Consider the following 24,122-nt stretch of genomic DNA (forward strand, 5'->3'; position numbering starts at 1 on the left):
GCGCCGTTTGCCACATTATTCGCGTGCATTATTTAATAGCTGCCAGCGCTCCGGAGATGCTGAGTTATCTGCACCAAAAAACACAGAACCCGCGACAAGATTTATATTTGAAGCTTTACCTATTATTTTTGTGCTAAATAGCCTCCCTTGCTGTGCCAGGGGGGAAGGAAAAAAGGGGAACGAGCAGCAGCAAGATTCGGCGATGAGCTTTTCCGCGAAATCTGTTAAACATGCCCGAAAAACGGGCATCATCAACGCCACACTGCCACCGCTCCCTCTTAATGAGCCATTAAAACCCGGCACCAGCAGCAGCGACGAGATGTATTTATGAGCTTTCTTTGGGAGGGGGATTTGATTGCGTAGCACGCGGTAATAACACACCTGGCGCGCAGCACCGTTTTGACGGGTTCGCGGTATGAGGCTCCGTGTTTGGGGCTATATCTTATCCAACCCCAGCCACACACACACGCAAAATGTTCGCGAGAAGCAATAGAGTTCGGGTGGGATTTGATGGGCCCAGCGGCTTAAGAAATAAGGCGCTCGTGCTGAACCGACATTGTCAGGGGCGGCGGCGGCCGTCTGGGTAGGTTTTTGGCTTCACAGAAACGTGGGCGCAACGAACCGCCGCCGCCACCAACATAAAACTATAACGCAGAGAAGCAGCAGGCGGCAGAGTTCGTAACCGGATTGAAAAACTGTACACATTACCCCACCCCATCGCTCTGGTCGCGTGGGCCAAACGGGAGCGAAATTTTCGGCCAACTTTGGCAAGCTCCTTTATAGGGCTTTCTCTGTCTCTCTCTCTCGCAAGACGCTTTTTGTTCGCGAATTGGTTACTTTATGCAGCACAACAGTAACAACACACACACAAAAAACGAAGCAATCGAAACGAAACAAGCGTACGAAAAAAGCAGCTCACATAACGCATCGTCGTAAACGTATGCGCCGCCACACACAAGCGAGAAGCGACCATTAATGGAGTGTGTGGGTTCTTTTCACCACCGGTGGTGCTGGAAACATGGAAACTTGAGATTCACGCACACAGACCCCCTCCACATACCCATAGCCCCAAAGCTCCTCCAAGCAGTGCCGCGGCGAACGCGCGCGCGCGCACTTGCGCAAGGAAATCGTGTTCACGCGGCCGTGTTAGAGCATCTCCAGCCCAGCGCGACACGCAGAACGACCAGCGGCAAAAAAATAGAATTACTCGCCTACAGACAGGCGAAGTAACTTCATTTGGTGCACCAGCCTTTTTGCTGCTGCTGTTGTTGGTTTGTTGCTGTGCGTACCGAGAAGGATGATGCGGTTGACCGCAACAGCATCTAGAAATATAACGACAACCGCACACAAAAAAGCTTCTCTCGCTCTAGCATGGCTTCTTCGCTCCTCGGCCTTCGCTGTAAGGAGCCTTTGCACGCCCCGTGTTCTAGGGGTTTCGCTTCTATCGAGGCAGGCGGCGGGGCGCTTTCGTCTATTTATATATCGTGTGAAGGGGGGTGGTTTGGTTGGTTGGCTCTGTTGCTGCATGGTTACGCGATCACAGGTAAACAAATGCGGCGCGCGTGGTGCGGTGGTGGCGGGCGCTAGTCTAACCTGTTGCGAGAGAGAGCATGGAAACAGGTTAGCGAATTGTGCAAAATAAGAAGAAGAAGGAAAAAACAGCCAACAGATAGGAGCGCGTGATAGAAATCGATATAGAGAAACAGTTGCGGGTGTGTTGGTTGGCTGTGTGTGTGGATTAATATGTTTTGCATTTTGAACGTAAATCAATCAATGCGATATGCATTGCACGTGGAATTGAAGGTAAGGATAAAGCATGTCAACAACTGTGCAGTTGGTTGGAAGAAGTGATATTCTGTACGGAGCGCACCCACGACTCTGATCCCACTCCGACTATTGTTAGTCCGATTCCGACTCCGGCAAAATGGCACCACTAGATCCGCCCGGAGTCGGAGTCATCCGGAGTCGTTCGGAGTCGTTCGGAGTCGTCCGGAGTCGTCCGGAGTCGGAGTCGGAGTCGTTCGGAGTCTGAGTTGTCCGTAGTCGTTTGGAGTTGTCTGGAGTCGTTCGGAGTCGTCCGGAGTCGTTCGGAATCGGAGTCGTCTGGAGTCGTCTGGAGTCGTCCAGAGTCGTTCGGAATCGGAGTTGATCGGAGTCAACAGGAATCAAGCCGACCTCGGCCGTCTCCAGATGGCTCCGGATGACTCTGTCTGCAGCCGATTCTGGATGACTACAGACGACTCCAGACGACTCCTGACGATTCCGAACGACTCCGGACGATTCCAGACGACTCTGGGCCATTTCGGAAGATTCCGAACGACTCCGGATATTGCAGCGCGGACCTACCTTCCGGAGTCGATTCCGAATTTATCGGAGTCGGATCGGAGTTGACTCCGGATTTTTGCCAACTTTAGCCATCACTAGTTGGAAGGTTGTATAGTAAAATGTACTATTTATGGAGTAAATAAAAATACAAATAATTGCAACTAATAGTTGGCCAAGCAAATTCAAACATTAAAGCATGAAATTCGGTTACACAAATTGGTAATATTTAATCTGGTTTATGCCCCTGTTTGCACTTCAACCGTTTCCGTAACACCTTTTAGCACGATTTATTCCTAATCCGGTTGGATGGCTGTTTTCCGCTTTTAATCATTTCCTTTTTTTCAACCATCCTGCAACCCACCCACAACCGGTATATTTCCATGTGTGTAAGCCATAAATTATAAAACACACACACACACACATACACACCTTTTTTTGGTTCACCAGCCAGCCAACATAACCTAATACTGAATAGAAGAGGTGTGATGTTAGAACTGCGGGAAAAAAAAACAGGAACATTTCCACTATCGCAATGAAATACGGGCTAACCCCCGCGCGAATGAGCATAAATCAAACACCGACCGGAGGAAGTACCCCCTTTTCTCGTTGGCAATACTTTCGCTGCCCTTATCGGGGAGGGAAGCGACAGAACGAAAGAGAGAGAAGCAACGGCGCCTTTAATGTTTCGCGGTTCTATTTTTTTATTTTTTATTTTGCTTTTGACCACCCAGTAGAAGTACTGGCGAATAGATTGAAGAATGGGCGCGCGTGGAACCACCCACAACCACTGTACACGCGATGACGTCATTGCTGAAGCCTTGTTGCTTGTTTAGTACATCAGCTTGCTTAAACCAACCACTAATAAGCCAGGCGTCACAAATTAATTAATTGGTAAAATGTAATTTTCATTCAACACGCCCGATAAGAGAACCTTCCGCCGGAATCGTTTTTACACTGTACTGAAAAGTGTGCACAAATCAAACACCAAATCACAAAACCAATCGCGTGTCGATACTGCTCTGCAACAACATATGCTGCTCAGAAAATCAAGGGAGTCGTTTACATATTCGCAATAACAAAACAACACATTTGATAGCATTTGCGCTTGAAGCACACCTCCTCACACCACCTTCCTCGCTTCATGCTCTCGATGCACTTTTTGCCGCGAACGTGCACTTCTCCAAAGCTAAACACACAGAGGCCGGCGCGCCCAGAGAGGGAGAAGGTTTCGTTTATTTATTTTCCAACACGGGCTTAAGCACACACAAAACACACACACTCGGGACGTGTCGTTTTGGGGACGCGAACCGAGGTTTATTTAGTCAAGAGCAAGAGAGTGGTAAGCGCCATCGTGAATCACACAAATTGCTGTGTGGAGTTTTACAACTTTTTTTTTGTTGTTGCACCATCGTTCAACCTTAAATAGAGGAGATTATCAGTGTAACAAGAGCATTCGTCGCTTGCTCTCTCTCTCTCTCTCTCTCTCTCTCTCTCTCTCTCTCTCTCTCTCTCTCTCTCTCTCTCTCTCTCTCTCTCTCTCTCTCTCTCTCTCTCTCTCTCTCTCTCTCTCTCTCTCTCTCTCTCTCTCTCTCTCTCTCTCTTTCGCATGAGTAATCTTAATTTGAAGTCCAAAAACCTCACGCCCAACCACAAAGCAGCTTGTCAGTCTCTGCCTGGCTGCTTGTTTATTTAACATTAGTCGCGATTTTATCATTAAAAGACGGCGACAAGACGGAGATACAGTTTGCCCGCCGCCACCACGTTTTATAAGCACGTGAGACCGACCTACCAGAAGCGAGAAATCACGTTGCTTACGCAACACTCACACCACAGCCGGCTGGCTGGCTGTGGGCTGTGGCTGCTTGGATTGAGAGGAATTTTTCCTTCCCCGCGAGACTTTCACCTCGTCCGAACCTTGTGTTGTGGACGCTTGACATGACATGAGCGGGTCGGCGGCCCTTCCCCAAAGCTGACGTATCATAATTAATATCGAACACATGTCATTAATGGTCCGGACGAAACAACTTCATCATCGTCCACAATCCCGTGCCGAAGATAGTCAGGAAAGTGAAAATGAATTTGGCTTGTTGAAGGAGTGGAGTGGACAATTTTCCTTGGAACTTCAATCCCTATAAAAAAAACCAATTAAAATCAACAGAAACATTGTAACGAATGGAAAAAAAACACAATCGCCATTCACATCATGGCTCATATTTTACACATTTCATACATTTTCTATGCAGCCGTACTGTCGGCTTTACTATCGTCCACTGACCTCTCCGTTTCTCCCATCATAGCTTAATCCGGCCGGCTAGCCCTAATCTGCAGCGTCAAGTCGTCAATAAACTTCGCTTACAGAGTCACAAACACTCACACATTGTTGCGCATGCCGAACATTGTTGATCGCTACAAGCCCCCCTTTTCTCCCTTCCCTTCCCTCCAACGAAGCGCAGGAGGTCAGAAAGATTAATTACTTATGCTGATACCCTCTCCCTGCAAGCCCCTTCTCTTCAGTGAGGAAGACTTGCCCAGCCGGACGGACACGAAACAAACACGCGCTCACGTGTGTGTTCCACTTTTGCATCCTATTGGGATCGGGGAAAAACAGAGGGAAAACCATCAGGGCCAATCTATGCGCTGGCGGCGGCCAAAATACTCCGCTGTCGGGTGCTCCTTTTGTGGGCTCTTTTGTTGTGTGCCTTCCTTTTTTGTTTGAGCCTGACCGTGGGGAGATTTACTGCCCTCTGCTGTGCGGCCCCCGCGTTCCGGCATAATCTGGGCACACAAGCCCTCTCGACGGGACATCAACACCAGCACAGAAACACAATTACTGCCGGGCAGCAGCCACAATAAGCTTGTGTTTTGCCCTTCGTGACAATATAAAAACACATACAGAGAGAGAGAGAGGAACGGAACAAAAGTGGGCACATAATATTACTGCACACTCAGCAAGGAAGTAACAGCCGCATGTGTGTGTGTGTGTGTGTGTGTGTGTGTGTGTGTGTGAGAGAGAGAGAGAGAGAGAGAGAGAGAGAGAGAGAGAGAGAGAGAGAGAGAGAGAGAGAGAGAGAGAGGAGGTGAAGCAAAACTAGGCCTCAAGATGATATTGAAGAGCTTATGGCGGCGCTCGTCTTTCTTCCGTTTGTTTGCTTCTTCTTCTTTTCCCGCGCGTCTCACTTAATCGAGAAAAGCGGAAATAGGCCGCAACCGCTAGGTGGTTGGTGGTGGCTTGGTTGATGAGTGCGAGATCAAACTGCAGGCAAACCCTGCCCCACACCACACCACACACACACAGTTGGTGGGATCCTGCTTCGCCGATGCGTAAACTACACTTGGGTTTTATTGCAGCCAAGACGAGGTCATTCGCTATGTTATTGACTTGGTGGTATTGTACGTCGCTTCCTTACGTTTCACGGCTTCGTGGCGATAAGCGGCAAGAAGAAACACTTTGCTCGAAAATGCAATTTCGATCGATGATGATGGATTATAAGGCAAGCAGCTTGTGTCTTATCTTGGGAGAAAGCGAACAAGTTGGAGCAATTGCTGAAATTCAAAGGTTTGGAATTCCTGAAGATTCGCAATAAAGCCTCGCAAGTACATCTCAGTATGTGTGAAACAAGCTTCTGAGGCATCTTACAAGTGAGATTGGCGCTTTGTTGGTAGAGCTCAGCATGTTAGTCCTGAAAGTGCCTTTGGTCCTTTCATGCATGAAGTTCTTATACGCGATATCTTCAAGAATTCTTCTGGACATCTTCCTTTCAGAAGCTATCAGAGAGGTTTGAAGCCGCAATTTTGGAACAGACGTCACAGACTTTACAACTCTTGAAGCACAACTAGATCCTGGACCTTCGTCTAACACTTCTGATCCAGAGTATGTAAACTCCTGGATCTCTTTTAAGTTACACAGGTCATCCCAATCCTAATCCGAGGTTAATCTGCAGCACCCTTGGCATCCACTGATGTCTGCTCAATATCTTGGTGTGACTCTAGCACATATCGATACTTCAAATCTACAATATCTATGTCATTAATTAGTAGCGGAATTCATAAACACCTTGGCGACTTCAAAGCAACTCAGTTATATTAAGAAGTTCGTAAAACGTGATCTTTATCTTAGATTATCCAGAATCATCTACAAACTGAGGATCTCAAACAATTGAAGGATCTACCACAAAGTGTTGCTTAATATCCACAATATCTACGTCAATATCGAGCTTCAAAATAAATTTCAGAAATCCAGATGTCTTAAAATGGCTCTGAGATCATCCAACATTCTCTAATGGCACGAAACATGCACAGAAATGACTGAATTGAAGTTACTTCAATAAGATACTCATCCAAACTATAGCTATCATCATAGCTTTGCAAATCCTCTTGCCCCCTTGCAGTGGATTTTCCACACAATTTGTTGTCTTCTTAGTAATAAAATGTTGCAAATGTCAAAACGGGTTTGCCAAACAAAACCAACATAACACGCGGCAGAACCGAAACCACTTCACCTTTTCTGCCGTTTGGACCGGGGAAAAACAAGCTACCAACAGTGCCAAGCGCCACCATTTACGTCATATCCCATATAACAGGCAAGGGCCAGCCAGCATCTCTCCGAGCCGAACAATCGAACATCATACCACCACCATCGCCCCTCGTTTTAGGTGAGATTTTACACCAACCAGACAGCAAAAACATAGTTACAGTAGCTCAGTAGCTGCCGCAGTATTGCAATCTCTCTCCCATGGTATGTGCGGCAAGGAAACCTACACAAGAGCACGGCAGAGAGGATTATGGTGCACCACTTTTCACACCGCACAATCAACTTAACGTCGTCCGGGTGGGTGGGTGGCTTTGGTTCGTGTTTTTATCTGCAAAAAAGCGGCCAAAAACGGAAACGCATCACACGCTGCTCTCGGCACACCGCCGTTAGACTCTTTGCGCTCAGTTCGCTCTCTGCTGGTGTGTTGTTACCGTGGTGCGCTCTCGTTTCCTAAATAGCAGGGTCGTAACGAACACACAACGACGGCAGAGAGCCCCGACCGTTTGAACCGGGATAGAGGTAAGCGTGAGCACCAGAAAACCCGCCCGTGAGTTTTCCGCTGACGTCAAAGGAGAAAATAGCGTCGTAAAATAAACCTAACACACTTGGGCGCCCCGCGGCCGGTCCCCGGATGGCGTAAAACAACACACCCACACTCCGATCCTCCGATCGACCGGACCCGCAGCAAAACCTTTGTGTGTGTGCACTACACCGGCGAGGCACACAAGGGGCGCCCGAGACCGGTTTTCGGAAAAATGAAACCCATGTAGAAACCGCAGCAGCACTGTGTGACCTCTTCCAACCCAGCCCAGAGGGACTCCTGGGGACGGTGAAGATGCGCGGTTCGTGTTGTTGTGAAAAGCAGACGGGTGGTTTCTAATCTCCCTCAAACGATGCATCTCGCATCGCTTAAAAGTCAAATCCTCTCTCTATCTTTGGTGCCAGGGGATGTCTCGCTCTCTCGAGCACGTTGCTGTAAGTGATTCACTCTTCGCTCTTTGCATACGAACACACAGGACTGTATGAATAGTCTTCGATTAGTGATGGCAAATTGGATAGCGAAAAAAAAGAATTCAAATTGGATGAGGAAGGAAGGGTGGCTAGAATCTATTCAATTTGCTCGGAAAACCTGATGACGACATTGTAATTGCAGCAGCGCAGCTTCTGCAGGGATTTAAGAGAGAAAGAGAGAGAGAGAGAGAGGAGTCAACCCGGCAATTAACGAGCATTTCACAAGCGATATATTTCACTTTTGCAGGGCAGATTTTCTACTGTTTTTTTCTTTCCGTGCACACTTGAGGTAATTAGCGACCAATCTGGATCGTTTGCCAAAAATTGCATGGTGGAAAACGGCTTCACGGACGATCCTGGGGCTATTTATTCCACATCAATCACAAGTGGATTATTTATTGAAGCATACTGATTCGCTTTAAAAGGATAATAAATATAAATACATCGCTCAATGGATATAATTAGGATTCACAGTTTTAGTCTCCATGTCGCTTGGTTTCGATACAGTACGAATAATAACGCCGCACTGCAAATGAAGGTCAAACGGTGGATACAACAAGTGCAGGACGTAATGCGCTACAGGTCGTGAGTTCAATTCTACAATCTCGTTCAAAAATTATAACGTTTATTCTTCTATTTCTCTCAACAGGTCCACTTCTTTGGGTGATAGGGTGATCGTAATTGGAGTCAAATGATGTTAAATATTGAATAAAACAAAACATTTGAATAAAGACAGTAGTTTATTGGAACTTTGGAGGTTCAACAATGGGCTCATACAAGGCTGTACATATATGCACATCAACAGGCTTATTCTAATCGCTTTAAATCCCCCAAAGCAAGCACAAAATAACCTTTCTCCAACATCGCTTGGAGCAGACAAAAGATAGAAAAGGAAACATGAAACTGATGGATGGATAGATGGGAACTACCGAAAACCGGCACCAATATACCACCCTCGAACTTTTCTATGCCAACCCCTGCCGGCGTTTTCTACACAACCATAACAAAACTAAATAGTAACAAACGGGCAACATTAGCATACGTTTATGCATATGTAACCGAGCATATAGGCGGCAGAAAAGCGGAAGCGTCCCGCGCGCGATACAGCCACCAGCCAAAAAAGCTTACGGGGGAGAAAGAACAAAGCCCGTGCTGTGTTTCTAAACACCGCTAATGTTTTTTGAAAGTTTAGTACTTTTTGCTTCTTTTCCGCCATTCCGTATTTTCTACCCTCCCAATAATCTATCATTCTATCAAGTGGCGATTCGGTACGCTGTTTCATGCGCTGCAGGTTCGACCATCGCGCGCACCCGTCAGCCGTGTTGCCGTGTTTCCGTTAGAAGACGTTGCCGCCTTCGCTTCGCCTTCTTTCCCTACCGAGAACCGTCCAACAATAGAACCGGAAGAAAACGGACAGGGAGGAATGGCTCCCATCCACTGTTCAACATACACAAGTGGGCGAAAGAGGAAGACAGCAAAAACACACACACACACACGTACGAGCCAAATGTTTCTTCTGGCAATTAGAAATTGGGGAAGAGGGCAAAGAAACGTTTCGTTCGACCGGCAGCAGCAGCAGTAGTAAAAAAGCGATCAAGCGCAACAACCACCGGTGCACCACTCACACACACACTTTGCGTACATGTGATTGTGTACGTGTGTTCTTCTCGTTTGCCTTATGCTGTTGACCAACCTTTCCTTGGTGGAGAGTATATTCTTGGGGCAAAAGTGGAAAAATAATACCAACGCGCACAGCAAAAGGCGTAATACAAAAAAAGGAACGTACGCCAGCGCCATCGGACACGGTTTTACGCACATTCCCTTTCCTCTTGCGCAGCAGCATGTGAGTGTGTGTATATGGTGCGTTTTAAAAGTTGAAAAGGTAAATCAACACACACACACACACAGATAGGTACAAAATAAACGTTGGTCTGTTGGTCGGTAAAACTGCTTGTTGCTTATTGCGTGTAGCGTGGGGGAAGAGCCTTTCCCTTACTATTTATGCTACAACATCAGATCCACTACACTGGCAGCGAATGATGATGAACGTAACGTGTTTGAACACATTTATTTTCTCACATCAAACACAGTTGGGCGAATTCAAATCGCTGTGTACCAAGTTGCTCTTCTTTTGACTTAAATTCATACTTGTAGAATAAATTCAAAATGCTTCTTCAAACCATACGAGAATAGTATCATCGCTCCCGTAGGAATTGCGACAGCCGGTGTGTGTGTCCCCCAATGTAGGTCGGGGCGCACCGTACCGGCGCACCCCCACCACCACACAGCTGGGACCCGCCGCGATGACGAATCGTATTTTCGGGGCGAGATTTTTCGGAACCCGCGCACCACCACGTTTTGGGTGGGGACACAGATGACGATCATGATGATGATGATGCAACACATTGTGGCCATTCACCGCCACAGCCGCTAGCATAGCCGACGAGCCAAGTGTGGGGTTTAGCTAGCAGCTGTTGCTGACTTTTGATGGCACACAGTGCGTGCAAAGATTTCGGAAACAGATATTGAATTCCCGTGCACTGGGGAGGAGGACATTATCAAAACGTCTAATGAAGATTATGAAAAACTTCTACACTATCTACAAAAATTTTGCATTTTTTTCTACAAGATTTCTAAATGATTCAACATCACTTTGATCAAACCAATGCTGTATATTGCCACCATTTCCGGGGTCAGTCGTCGGTCTGGCTCTTATCAGCAGTCCATTTTTTTCATGTTGAACAATAAATCGTCGCAGAAACAAGTTTAACCTTTCCCTGCTGGACTTTAACATTATAATTAAGATGCTAATATGTCTATTTCAAACATCCCACTACAAGACAAACACCTTCGCAGCCCTTTTCGATCGCATTCGCTCCCTCCTTTCGATTTCTTCGAAGTGTCTGAAGCTAATTTGCCTTATTTGGGGACCGATTAGAAGACCGTACCAAAACAAGCATCAACATGACATTGAAACATAGCCGGGGGTTGGGAGCTGCTGGCATAAGTCTTCGAACAAACGCGCGCACACACACAACCACGCACTAAACTCTCAAAAAGGGAATGGCGCACATGTGGGACGCTTAAATCCCACCATGGAAAGGAGATTATCCCGGTCCCCCCGGTCGGGCGTCGTCGGCAATGGGTGTATTTTTGGGGCGCTGTCAGCCGTTTTTTTTGAAAGCAGTAAGAGTAGGCAGGCAACATAACGGCCACAGGTGGTGCTTGCTGGTGACCTCTTTTAGTTTCCCTTTTCAACGCGGCGGCTCATCGAAACTTGGATGCGCTAATTTTCACACGCAATACTGTGCATCTCTCTCTCTCTTTCCCTCTCTGTGTGTGTTTTCCCCCCGGACAGTGCACCAACGGCGATAGCCCCAAGAGACGGGAAAATGTCAGCTTTTTCGTTCAGTGACATGGAGGGGAATGTTCCGCTTTGTTCCAGTGAGAGTTTTAGAGATGCATTTACACAGGCCTAAAATGAGACACACAGGGGGATTTAAAATGATGCCAATGAGGCAAAAAATATGAAGCACGTAATAGTGTTTGATCTTGCCCGTTTTTCATGCAGCTGTAGCAAATGTAACGGAAAAATCCCAACGAGAAAAGTTCCCCGAATACAAAAACGTGTCACCAAACACTCCTCGAGCAACTTTACGTACCTAAAAAGGAAGCAAAAAAAAAATGAAAATAAAAACAGTATATTTACCTGTACGATCTCTCCTCCAGGGCAAGTTGGGTCGAAAACCACATCCATACAAATACACGTCCCGCCCGTGAACTATCTGTTGCTCTCGTTTCCATTGTTTCGGTGCAATTTGAATTGCAGATTTTCCTCGCCGAATCACCCGTTTCCCGTGTTGTCAGACACACACACACACATACGATGCAGGTACACAGTGGTGTGCTTGGGCTGCTGTTATTTTTCACCGATTGCAGTGTGGGAGCTTTTCCGCATCTTTTCTCGCTTTCACGACCTTTTTCTCTGCTGCTGCTGTTGCTGGTGCAATGGATGCGCTGATGGTAGTGGTGCTAGTGATGGCGGTTGGTGCGCTCAGGTACACCCAACGATGCACATTTCGCCAGTGTAAGTCCAAGCCAGAGCAAGCAAGAGCAACATCTAATATCGAAGTGTTTTGGTTTTGTTTTTTAGCGACACACAGAGAGGGGACAAATGGACCGCCCTTGTCCTTGTCCTTGTTGTGGTGAGGGTGCAATAATCTAATTTTCGTTTTTCCTCCTCAAAACTACCCAAACCTGCCTGAATGGAATATCGTTTTCGATTGCGCTCGTACAGTAGTTTTCAACTCAATTTGCTTAAGTGCACTTTGTATTGTTTTCTTCTACTTCTTCTTCTTCTTCTTCTTGCAGCTGTGTGTTGGGTGGGGTGCAGCAGTTTCTAAGTTGAATGTTTCTTCGAGATGTCTGTTCCATCTCTTTCTCTTGAACAGCGTGTCTCCCTCTCCCTCTCTCTCCCTATATTTCTATCTCAAATGAAGACGTCTTCATATTTACAGTCTCATTTAGCACCTTCGTTTCGAAAGCAAACTCTCCACTGCAACTTGATACATACACAAATACACACAAGTGCATACATTTTCTCGAGGAAAGGTAAAAAAAACAACAAGATCAGACCAAAAAGAAATGCCCGTCCCGGTCTGGCGCCAGCAAACACACACACTTACAAAGTCACACCTAAGCACACTGTCAACAATGTCAGTGTAAAATGTATTTTTTCGTACAGTTTGAGCTATGGCCACCATTACTTCTCCATTCAAATAATCAATTTGTGTGGGAATTTTCCAATTTTCCAAACAAAAAAAAAAAAACAAATTTCTTTACCTGGTTATGTATTAGTTTGTAATTTTTATCAAACATTTTACAAACCATTTGCCATTACCAACAATCCTTCTCCTTAGCTATCAATCCGAACAGAGGAAAGAAAGAGAAGGCAGGCACCCGAAAATATAAGAAGAAAACAACAACAACACCCGTTTCGATGACGACAGCGCAAACCGATAATCGTTTGAGAACTGTCAAAGCCAGCGAAACCAACAGCAGAAGAAAAAAAAACAGAAACCGTTTTCTTCCCTTCCTTACTTTCCCCCCGAAGCAGACCACTGTCATCTTCGTTCGGGGAAGGAGCAGCAGCTTGTCTCTCGTGTAAAAGCAGACAAAAAAAGCACTTTTCATGATTCATTCACTGCAATTATTCTTGTCTTTCAATTGGCAGGTGTGTGTGTTGTGTTGCTTCCCGTGCAAAATGGAAGATGATGCTCCACCACACATAATTGTTCGCTTTGGTGCCACTGCTTCTCTCCTTCTTGGGCCTTCAGCCCAAAATATACAGCAATTGTAATAGCAGCAGAGCGCCTTCTAAATTATGCGTATGTTTTTCTTCCCTTGCCAGGAACGTGTGCCTGTGAGTGTGTGTTTGTGTGTGCAGCGCATATGCTGTTGAATCCTGCACAAAAACCAACACACACACACACACACACGTACACGTACACTAGTGACCAGTTTACCGGGGGTAAAGTCAGTCATTGCTGTACAGCCACACAAACACACACACACACAGCGCCACTTTCCTTCCATCATCCATCGCTAAATCGTGCAGCGGAGAGAAAGAGAGAGAGAGGCAGAGCGAGAGAAGAAATCGACCAAGGGTGAAGCGGACCGTAGAGAAACGAGGAGACCCGTGTGTAAACCTGTGTGTGAGATCTGTCTGTTTTTTGCTTCTCTCTCTCTGTTCCCTTCTTCTTTCTCCTCATTGCCCACACCCCTTTCCTAACCTAACTGGTTCTTCTTCTTCTTCTTCTTCTTCATTTTCGCCCGGGAGTTTTCTCTCTATCCCATGGCCTGCTGCCATTCACGCTAGGGCTGTCCCGTCCTTTTACGTCGATTGTCTGTTTCTGTACGGGCGTGTGTGTGTGTGTGTGTGTGTGTGTGTGACATGAGACACTGCCCCGGACACAGGACACAATCGACGGTTGAGCGGCCGCGGGTCACCACAAATCGAATAATCGGAATAACGCGAAAAAATAGAACGCCCAAGCCTAAACCCCGCGTTACTCACGCACGGGGGGACTGTCACAATCACCAACACGCACACCGACACACACAGTGCTTACAACATTTCACTTGCAAGCGCCTCTTCACACCTCCCATCCCCTTCCTCTACTTCTACGTGATGACTTTTTGCAAGCCGATTTTTACTCGCGCTCGCCTGAACGTCAAAGATCGATTTTGCATGTTGGCACTCTCGCGCTCTCTCTCTCTCTCTCTCTCTCTCTCCGTTTGCTCCTTCCGTTCGCTCTAGCTCACACACACCAATTTCGGACACTTTTCGTGCGGTACATTATCAGTCAGGCAGCAGCCCCTTTTTTGTTGAACTGCACACGTCACACGTACGTCACACAAACACACAGTCGCGTGCAATGCGGGAGCAGATAGTTTCCCTATTCATTTTTGCAAAACCTTCCATCTTCTTCTTCTTTTTCTTCCGGTTGTTTTACTCATTTCTTACAGCACACACATACACACAGCTCATACGGAGATGCACACACCAATTTACTGTTGCAAACTCTTCCTTTTTGGTGTCGTTGTTGTGGTTGTTCTTCCGTTTTAGCGTTCGCTTCTACCTTTTGCCTTTCGCCGTGTTCACCTGAGCATCTCTTATTCTTACGCCTTTTCTGCTCCACACAAACACACACACACACACACAGGGCTCATTCAACACGCACACACACACACGTATGCATCTCGTCAGCACGCACCGTTGCCTTTCACCAGCAGCAGCTCCAACGCCAGCGTGTGCCCATGTAAGTGTGTGAGTGTGTGTGTGCGGGCAAGACAGTTTCAAGCACGAAGACGGGAAGAAAATCTTTGCAGAGACCCCGTTTTTTTCCTTCGAGAAAAACCTCCTTATTTGGTAGATGCGGGGCGGCAGCCCCACAGCACAAGTTTATCCTTTCGATTGAGGAAAATTCACATCGCTTGCTGGGGGTTTTCCATTTATGGACAAAAACCAGGCAGCAAAAGGAAACTGCCGTCACCCGCGTTTCGGCCTGATTCCTTCGCATTTAGCTCGAGCATCTAGCATAAACACACACACACATACACATACATACACACACGAGTACGTACACTAACACTAAATACACGGGAGGGTTTTCCTCGTTCCTCTTTCCTGCACAACCGGACACACGATTGCAGAACTTCTTCGAGAGGGATTTTGACGATGCGAAACGCGTGAAAACTGAACCGTTTTTCCATTCAAACTTTCTAGCGTTTTTCTTTTCTCCGCACTCCAGCTGAAAAGCCAGCGAACACATGCGGAGTGAAAACTCGTACCCACACACTAGCGCCACATCGACTGCGAACGGTGGCGCACACACACACACACACACAAACACACGTACACAGCCGCGACACAGAAAACCTAAACACTCAGCCTGCCCTGATGTCGCCGTGTGTGTGTGTGTTTTTCTTGCCTTACTGCCCTGTTCTGCCCTCGAAAGGAAGAAATGCATGAATGGGAAAATATCCACCCCGAGACCAACCTAACCAACGGCCATACACACACGCACACACGACACACACTAACCCGGGGAGAGATGATCCGTACACACACACACATACACACGCGGGACAGAACCAGAACCGATCGACCGACCCACTGAACGTACGGGAGAGCAATAACACACAGGCGAGAGCGCCGGAGCGCGTAGGCTCGTAAGAAGCCCACCCCGTGGAAAGGGAGACCCGATACACACCCGCTGTTGTACGCGATGGAAGGGCGAAGAGGGGGGAATGGCACCCCGCTGGCCTTTCACGAGCGGTGAAAGATGCTGCGCCCCGTTCTGCACGACCCCGTCCGGCTTTGCACGGTTTTGGGAACTGGACCGGAGTAACAAAATGCTCGAGAGAGACACACACACAGAAGGGTGACACTGTGTCACTGCTGCTGCTGCTGTTTGCTTGCTGAACACCGTGCGGGACACGAACAGGAGGCTCACTGCACCCGTTTCGTAGAAGTAGACATTTTGTTTTCACCGTTATCGAGCGAACGCTGGTCGGACTGGTCGCACGCAACTGGAGTGAGGGAGAGCAACTGTGTGAGCATCTGTCGTCCGCTCAAATGACGGCAGACGTCAGATGTGAGCTGTCAAAAGGATGTGAGTGAAAAGGCTTTACCGTTGGGTGAGCAAAAGGTTTTTTAGGAACATACATTTGAGAAAATTTATAGTTAAAGAAGGGCGATGGATGATTTAGATCGCCTTTACACAAAAAACATAATTATAACGTGAACAATTACAGTAAAATTACGCCAAAATTAGCAAAATGGCGCCAAATGAGAAGTGTTGGTGAGCGAGAAGTGAAAGGTGCCTAGTGAGGTGACACGAACGGTTTGGTTTGGGAGCATGTTTGAATTGGAGAATACAGGCGGTCCCCGAAATACACCATTAATGGGGACTGAAAATGGCCGCAAAACACCGCGTATCTTGAATTTCCGCATAAGTCGAATCTCGTAATTTCCAGCCGAAATATCACGAATTTTCGTATAATTTTGAACGTAAGGGGTGATTTTAGCAATGTTATTGATTATTTGATTCGATTTGATTTGATGATTCTGGCTGAATTTAACAGTTTTAAACCCTTTGAAAAGGTCTTAAACATTCGGTGAACAGGGAAATTATTTGGCATTTTACAAAAGGATGTGTCAAATCAAAACAATTTGCTCAAAGAACTATCAAATTTAGAAAACCGGGTGTCTCCGAATCTTAAGAATTTAGTTCTTAACCAAAATGAACGGTTCAATTTTAATTTTTTCAAATTTGTTTACTCAACCATAATGTTATTTGTATGAGATTCATATTTTTTCTGTTTTTCATTCGTTCATGATGCGCAATAGTAGATAAAAATGCACTTTGTGCATCAGGCTGCAACTGCACTTTCGGCGATAAAAGATAAGCTTCCCACGAATGCGCTATCATTTATCTTGATGAATATATCTTGAAATGGTAAATTTAAATTTATTTCCAAGAAATTCCAAAATCCATATTGTTTATCGAGTCTGCGTGACATAAACAGCGACGAAAGTAAACCGACTCATTACGTTTTTGGCATTGAAAGCATTCAGAGCTCGTCAAAACAATTTCGTTCTTGCCCAGGTAAGTTGATTTTATCACTGAATATTTATAGCATGTTCTAATAATTCAGTCCATGCTCTATCTCTCTCTCTCTCTCTCTCTCTCTCTCTCTCTCTCTCTCTCCCTCTCTCTATCTCTCTCTTCCCACCAACTATTAGCTCTATTTGCAGCCACAACATGTTAAACTATCTGTCCATACCTCGACTGCATCTTATATCGATTCAGCTAGTGTTGATAGGTTGGCCCTATCAAATGTTTCACGTAGCGGCTGCGACAGGTTACGATATTCATTCGGACCATGCAATCCAGTTCACTATGGACGAAATAGTGAGCCATGATTCAAGTGTTCAAGTGACGACAGGGTCCGTGCTGACTCATATCACCGTGTATAATTACAACGGTGCGATATCAGATGCAGCAATAGGACGAGTGAGCCTCGATTCGAGCAATATGGATAAGATATGCCAGTGGGACGACACGGTCAGTCAAGCGTCGAGAAGGTACTTCGAGATAAATGATAGTACAGGAATAATCACGATGCGCGAAGGAACCCCGGAAGGTATCTACTTACTACATTTCATCGTGACTGAGCGGTTCAACGATGCATCAAAGTACAAAATATCTAAAAAAGTGAAAGTGACCGTTAAGAAAGTCTTAAAGAAGCACATCGATCGCAGTGGCTCCATTCGGTTCCTTAACGTAACTGGTGAGCAGATCTTGGCAAAGGAGAAAGGCAGCAGTACCGCACCAAAGGAACGTTTGGAGATGAGTATCGCCAGCGCACTGAATGTCACTCAGGACAAGGTGGTTATATTCTCGATACAAAATGAAAAGGATCAAACAAATCAAACGATCCTAAATGTACGTTACTTGGTGCATGGCTTGCTGCAATCAGAGTACCTTCCAGAATTTCTAAACACAGTGCTGACTGGTCGAAAGCAAACGCTTGAGCAAATCGTAGGTTTCCCAGTGCTTCAAGTGGGAATTGATGAATGTATACCGAATTCCTGCAGCGAGTATCATTTCTGTAACAGCAAATTCCACGTGTCGTCTACCCCAATCACTATCCACACTGAAGGTAATGCTTTTACGGGAGTGAACGTTACGGTGCAAAAGGAATGTGTGGATAGGAAGATAATAACCTGCCTGAATGGAGGATCTCCGGTAGACGATCACTGCTCGTACCTAAAAGGTTTTGAAGGACCCAAATGTGAGAAAATCGAGATCAGTTTCGAAGAGAATGGGTATGCAATCTATCCATTGATAGATCCTGGCAATACTACAAGCATAAGCATGGAGCTTGCTCCAAACTCGGAAGATGGATTAGTACTGTACATTGGACCTTGGATCGTTGATCATAATCCTGAAGCACCTGCCTTGGAGTTTTTAGCTTTGGAGCTTATTGCAAAGCGTCCCGTGCTGTGGTTCGGTGTTGGAGGGAACATAGAACGTCTTCGGCATCCCTCCGTCCAACAACGCAACTCCTTCAGCATTGAGATAGTGATCTTCCCCGATATGATTCAACTGATCGTGGATGGATACAAGATGAGATTCTCCACAAGTAGAGATGCGCGCGTCAAGCACTTCACCAACAGTATCCTCCATCTCGGCGATTCCTCGATTTACCTCAACCAACTTGGTGCACGTTTTAACTGGACGGATGTTGCTCAAAGCAAGGGTTTTGCAGGAACCATACGCAACCTAAAGATCAACAATCGCACGTACGATCTTGGACAGCCGATTCTTGCTAAGCTGGTCTCATGGAATGCTGAAACAATCTACTCACTTAGAAGCCCATACACGCTGATGATAATCATCTCCTTCGTAGCTGGTTTGATATGGATGATGATAACATTCGTCGTGAGGAAGCATCGCACGGGCAGGAAGCAGGATGATAGTGTGGATGATATCAAAACTGCTCTCGTTAGCAATGGGAGTTCCGATTTTATTGGAATCTGCTTCGCATTTGAGCAAAACAGAAAGCCAACATTGTCCGCTGAGGAACGACAGTTGAAAAACAAGTATTCAAAGATTGACTTCCCAGCAAAAGTGTTCATGTGCGGCCCAATCGTGCATTACCATCTTTCACAACAGGGTGTTAATTGAACGGGAAACGTACAAAGACATGTTTTACAGGCAATGATATTATTCGCATACTCTTAGTATCTTTTAAAAATTTAAAAGTTTAAAATGGCAGCTACTGCGCATGAATGATAACAGGATGTTACATTATATTTTTGATTGCTGTGAAAAATTTGGTAATAAATATACAATTTTGCAAACAGAAAGTAAAAAAAATGTTTTAAATTTAATTTAGAATTAATCAAATAAGTTTATAGAACAATAAATTAAACATAAAACGGTTACCGAACCTTACCGACACCCACCAACAGATGGTGCTAGTATACGCGTCAAAGCAGGCGCACTGTTTCCCGCCACAGTACACCTCGAACGATTTGCCCTTCAGCCTTCGTGCGCTCTCTGTCTCTTTCGCGCTCTCTCTCACGCTGGAACCGGTTTCTCCACCAGATTCTCTCCCAACCAACAGGATTGTGTCGCTCTCGGCCAGGTTAGTTTTTAAAAGCCACCCCATCTCCACCCCTTCGTGGTTGTTGTTTGTGGTGGCGCTGCTGGTGTGTGTTGTGTTGGTGCGCCGTAGACCTGGTCTGACCGTGGTCGTGGTCGCGGTTAACATTCTTTACGTTGCGGTCGTCGGCACCGGAGCTGCTGATGCGGCGTTTTGAAGTTTCGATCTAATCGAAGAAGCCCGTTTGCTTTTAAAGCCATACCGGGAAGGCAGGCATTGTGTATAGTGTAACCGCACTTTGGTGATAGAACCGTAAATCGTAAATAGAGTTACAATGGGGAAATAAACGCGGCCCCATACACGGCCCCGTTCCATATGGTGCAACAGTGTGACCGATGCAGTTGCACCGGTAGTTTAACAGGGTCATCCTGACTTGCTGCTTCTCCAAGGTGGATTACCTTCCGCCAGTGTTGGTGCGTACGTACACGCCGGAAGTGTGAGCACTTGTCACGCACAGTGCATTGTCGTGACATATCACAAGAACGAGAAAGGGAACGACGACATTCTACCTAACAACAGCCACCGTGCAAGAGAGCTAAACTGGTTGTTCTGTAAACAAGTGTGTGGCTCTCTCACTCTTTCAATGATAAGACGATATGCGTATACTAGATACGACGGGTGGTTCTGCGAATCGTTCGCGTAGTTGCAATCAAACAGTTGAAGTGTGCAAACAACATTCATCCCCTTTGCGTACAGCAGAAGACATTGCCGTTAATTAACCGTGAACACACACACAAGTGCCGAGGTTAAACGATCGTTAGTTAAAGAAGATCGCACTGATAAACAGTATGTGAAGAGCGCTCTCAGTTTTGGGTGTAAAGTACAACTCCACGTGGTACTAAGATAATGGCGGCGCAGGCGTGTCCCACGCCTAATTCATCCAGCGCACATGTCAAAGGCCCATCTGCACCGTTCGGCAGTTACCGCTCCTCGACACGCTTTTTGCCCGTTACGTTTGAAAATGATGAGGTAAGAAGAGTCACCCCGTGAAATTGAAATGGAAATTGAGATCATGGTTATCAGTGAAGGGAAGGGCATAGCATTCCGAGGAGAAAGTTGTAAAAAAGGTCCCACACCCGCTTCAAATTCCCTTATCACTGGAACCCTTTTTTTCGCACACACACACTGTGTTTAGTTACAGCGCTGCACTGAGGTCAGGGTTAGCGGTAAAGTGGGCCCCTTATCGCCAGCATGTTTGTCGAACGAATTCGATCGTTTGAGCGCTTTGTTTATGTTCCCCGGGGGGTTTTGGTATGTGATTTGCTTTGCTTAGAACTCAGTTTTTACTCAGGCTTATATGTGATTTTCGGGCTCACTAACGATGGAAGCTGTCGAATCGGATGATTGGGAGATCTAATTTCGCGTTTTTATGGATCCAAGTCTCAAAAGAGCGAATCAAGCTATTGGTCGCTTATCGATTTTCGCAATGGGTTTCGTCTCTTAAGCTCCGTGTGGTTGGTGCTTAACAATATTATAAATTATGCATGATATCTTTAGAAAAACGTAGTCAAACAGGTGGTCAAAGATCCTTTCGGTTGATTGAATGGACAATTTGACTCTAAAATTTCAAATATTTTACGATTCAAAAGCTCGTTTTTTTTGGAAATCGTTCTCAAAAATGTTGAAGTTTATCGATACATTGATAACGAAATAAGTTTTAGGCAACAAGTTTTATGAACGAAATCATTAGTAATTGAATTCCTCTATAAAAAAATATAATTTCTTCAGTCATTTTAAACTATTTTGATATTTTTAACAATTGATTGCCCTCAATGTGATATGCCAGTTTGCGGGTAATTATCGGGAAAGGACATGATAAAACTAAGAAATAATCTTTAGCCATTTGAGCTGACACAATCAATGTGTTGGGGCATTAATTGGAAAATTTGCGTTTAAACTTAGACAAAGGCATGGTAGAAAACAAGAGCTAAAACACCCTGATGACTAATACAACACAGAAACAAAGGAAACACTTGTCCAAACACTGCAACGCCGTCGATCAGCGCCCTTGATCATACTCATCAAAGCCACCATCGATTTCTCAATACCTTCCAGCCTAGGTACAACTCCACCATCAGCAACCATCACCAACACTTCTACACCCTCCGGCAGCAATGCCTATCCGAGGGCCGTCTCTTTGAAGATCCCGACTTTCCCGCAACGGACGCCTCGATCGGTATGCCCAAATTCATCAACGTGCGCTGGAAACGCCCGAAAGAGCTTACCCCAACCGCCCGGTTCTTCATCGACGGTGCCTCCCGGCTGGACATCTGCCAGGGCGCACTGAACGACTGCTGGCTGCTAACGGCCGCCACCAATCTGACCTCCCATCCGTGGCTGTTTCGGCGCGTACTGCCGGGCGATAATAGCTTCCGGGAGGAGCAGCAGTACGCCGGTGCGTTTCACTTTCGCTTCTGGGAGTTTGGCCAGTGGGTGGAGGTGGTGATTGACGATCGACTGCCGACGGACGCCACGGGGAAGTTGCTGTTTGGCAGGTCGGCTAACGGGGACGAGTACTGGAGTGCGCTGCTGGAGAAAGCATACGCAAAGTTTTACGGTTCGTACGGTGCGCTGGACGGTGGTACGGCGCGGGAAGCAATGCAGGACCTGACCGGGGGACTGACGGAGTTTTATCAGCCGAAAAAGATGGCCGACGGGCAGGAGGACCAGCTGTGGGATATCTTGCGCAGTGGGTCCGAGATGGGGTCACTGTTTGCCTGCAACTTGAAGGTGAGTTCGTGAGATGTTTTGTCGAACTTTTGGCACAACTTAATGATTCTTTTTCTTCATTTCAGAGTGATCCAACGGGTGAGAACGTTGCCACGAAGGAAGGTCTATTGCGGGGCCATTCTTACTCCATCACTAAAGTGTGCAGCATCCCGGGCTTAGTGAGCGGTAGCGATGACATCCGTTTGCTTCGCATCCGCAACCCGTGGGGCACCGGAATCGAGTGGAATGGCCGCTGGAGCGACAAATCCCGCGAGTGGAAGTCCCTCAACCAGGCGGAAAGAAAGCGCGTAGGGCTGACGGTTGAAAACGATGGCGAGTTTTGGATCGAACTGGTCGACTTTATGAAACACTTTGACCGGCTGGAGGTTTGCCATCTCTCACCAGAACTGCACAGCATTGAGGAAGATGGTGCTGGGGATCGAACATCCTCTACCCGTCGCTATCGCTGGGAGTTAAGTGCACTGGACGGTCAGTGGATCCGGGACACGACGGCCGGAGGGAACATCTCCTTCCTGGACACATTCCCGCTGAATCCCCAGTACACGATCCACGTGCAGGATGGTACAACCGGTTCCGGTGTGGTGATTGCACTGATGCAAAAGTATCGCCGGGCCGATTCCCTTCCAAGCCTCACGATCGGGTTCACCGTGTACAGGGTGACGGTGGAGGATCTGCGCCAAAAGCCCGTCCCGAGGGAGTTCTTCCAGCACCACGATCACGCGATCGTTGGTGGATCGATTTTTATCAATGCGCGTGAAATCAGTTGCCGATTAACGCTGGACGCTGGTCTGTATCTCGTCATTCCTTCAACGTTCGAACCGGGGGAGGAAGGTGACTATCTGCTCCGGATCTTTACCGCCCGTGGGAACACACTGTGTGAGAACGATGCAACGCTTTGCTTCGGCACGCTGGACGATCGTATCACCGAGCAGGGGAAGTTCTTCGACACACCACGGTGGGCACTGCTGGCGAATGCATTCTACAATCGTGCAGAGGGAGACAAGCAACTGCTCAACACAGCCAGTCTGTGTGACATTCTGTGGGAACAGTTTTTCCGCCCGAACGTTCCGAAGCGGCCACAACCGAAACAGCAGACGAGCGGTGGTTCTTCTCCGTGGAGGAAGTTCTACTCCTGTGTGCTGCAGCTTTGTGCCTGCTTCTGGATACAATCGGCAGTGAGGAAGAGTCGTCGAGCGGGGGAGCCGATCGTGCAGGAAGATCAAGCCCATCGGGGGGAGCTGGAACGGATTGTGAAGCTACTGATGGGGCGCATTGCCGATGGGCAGGATACGATCGGGTACGAACAGTACCGTACGATCGCACGGGATGTGTATCAGTGGGAGTCGGTGTTCCGGCTGTACGATATGGATGGCAGTGGCACGCTGGATCGGCGTGAGCTGCGCCATGCGCTACGATCTTCCGGCTTTAATACGAACAATCGCATCCTGTGCCGGTTGCAGCGATTGATGGTGGAGCTGAACCGACCGCAGATCGAGCTGATCGAGTATGTGCTGTGTGCGGCCGAGTGTCGTCATGCGATAGGTGAGTCCTACAATGAAGAATTTGGAGAAATTATAGCAGGATTTTGAGTTTGATACTTACCTCGCTTGCAGATGTCATACACCGGGACGCCGCTTGAGGAAGATCAACCGTGGATGCCAACGATGCCATAACATGCGCTCAAACATGACTTTAATCCGTACGCTCCTTTCCGTATCTCTTTACCGTATCCTCATCGAATAAACCGCTTCTGTAGAGCTTATTTCAAATCAGCAAAACCTCCGAA

General features: G+C 46.9%; 3 protein-coding genes across 16 annotated transcripts in view; 2 read left to right on the plus strand and 1 right to left on the minus strand.

The window, feature by feature from the left end:
- Positions 1-15,963, minus strand: part of LOC3291504 (MAP/microtubule affinity-regulating kinase 3) — a 103,606-nt gene extending 87,643 nt beyond the window's left edge. For 5 of the 13 annotated variants that reach the window (XM_061658977.1, XM_061658971.1, XM_061658974.1 and 2 more), the window contains exon 1: positions 15,643-15,963. The gene's annotated coding sequence lies outside the window, so the exon portion shown is untranslated. Of the gene's footprint in view, positions 1-15,429 lie in introns of all 13 variants that reach the window. The other 8 variants (XM_061658975.1, XM_061658973.1, XM_061658966.1 and 5 more) reach the window with 5 other exon arrangements.
- A 1,209-nt stretch (positions 15,964-17,172) lies between these two features.
- Positions 17,173-19,260, plus strand: LOC4577533 (DE-cadherin). Its single transcript, XM_001238322.4, has one exon. The coding sequence runs from the start codon at positions 17,197-17,199 to the stop codon at positions 19,123-19,125; it is 1,929 nt and encodes a 642-aa protein (XP_001238323.3). The 5' UTR covers positions 17,173-17,196; the 3' UTR covers positions 19,126-19,260.
- Positions 19,261-19,500: 240 nt separating this feature from the next.
- Positions 19,501-24,114, plus strand: LOC3292655 (calpain-B). 2 transcript variants are annotated; one of them, XM_061661343.1, is made up of 4 exons: positions 19,501-20,575; positions 21,662-22,336; positions 22,402-23,878; positions 23,950-24,114. In XM_061661343.1, exons 1-4 carry the CDS (start codon positions 20,453-20,455, stop codon positions 23,973-23,975), a joined length of 2,301 nt encoding a protein of 766 aa, XP_061517327.1. In that variant the 5' UTR covers positions 19,501-20,452; the 3' UTR covers positions 23,976-24,114. The 2 variants fall into 2 exon arrangements, with proteins under 2 accessions (XP_061517327.1, XP_061517326.1); XM_061661342.1 differs by having other exon boundaries at positions 19,627-20,575; positions 22,402-24,114.
- The last annotated feature ends 8 nt before the right edge of the window (positions 24,115-24,122 follow it).

The sequence above is a fragment of the Anopheles gambiae genome, chromosome 3 (genome assembly GCF_943734735.2).
Source record: "Anopheles gambiae chromosome 3, idAnoGambNW_F1_1, whole genome shotgun sequence".
NCBI lineage: Eukaryota > Metazoa > Arthropoda > Insecta > Diptera > Culicidae > Anopheles > Anopheles gambiae.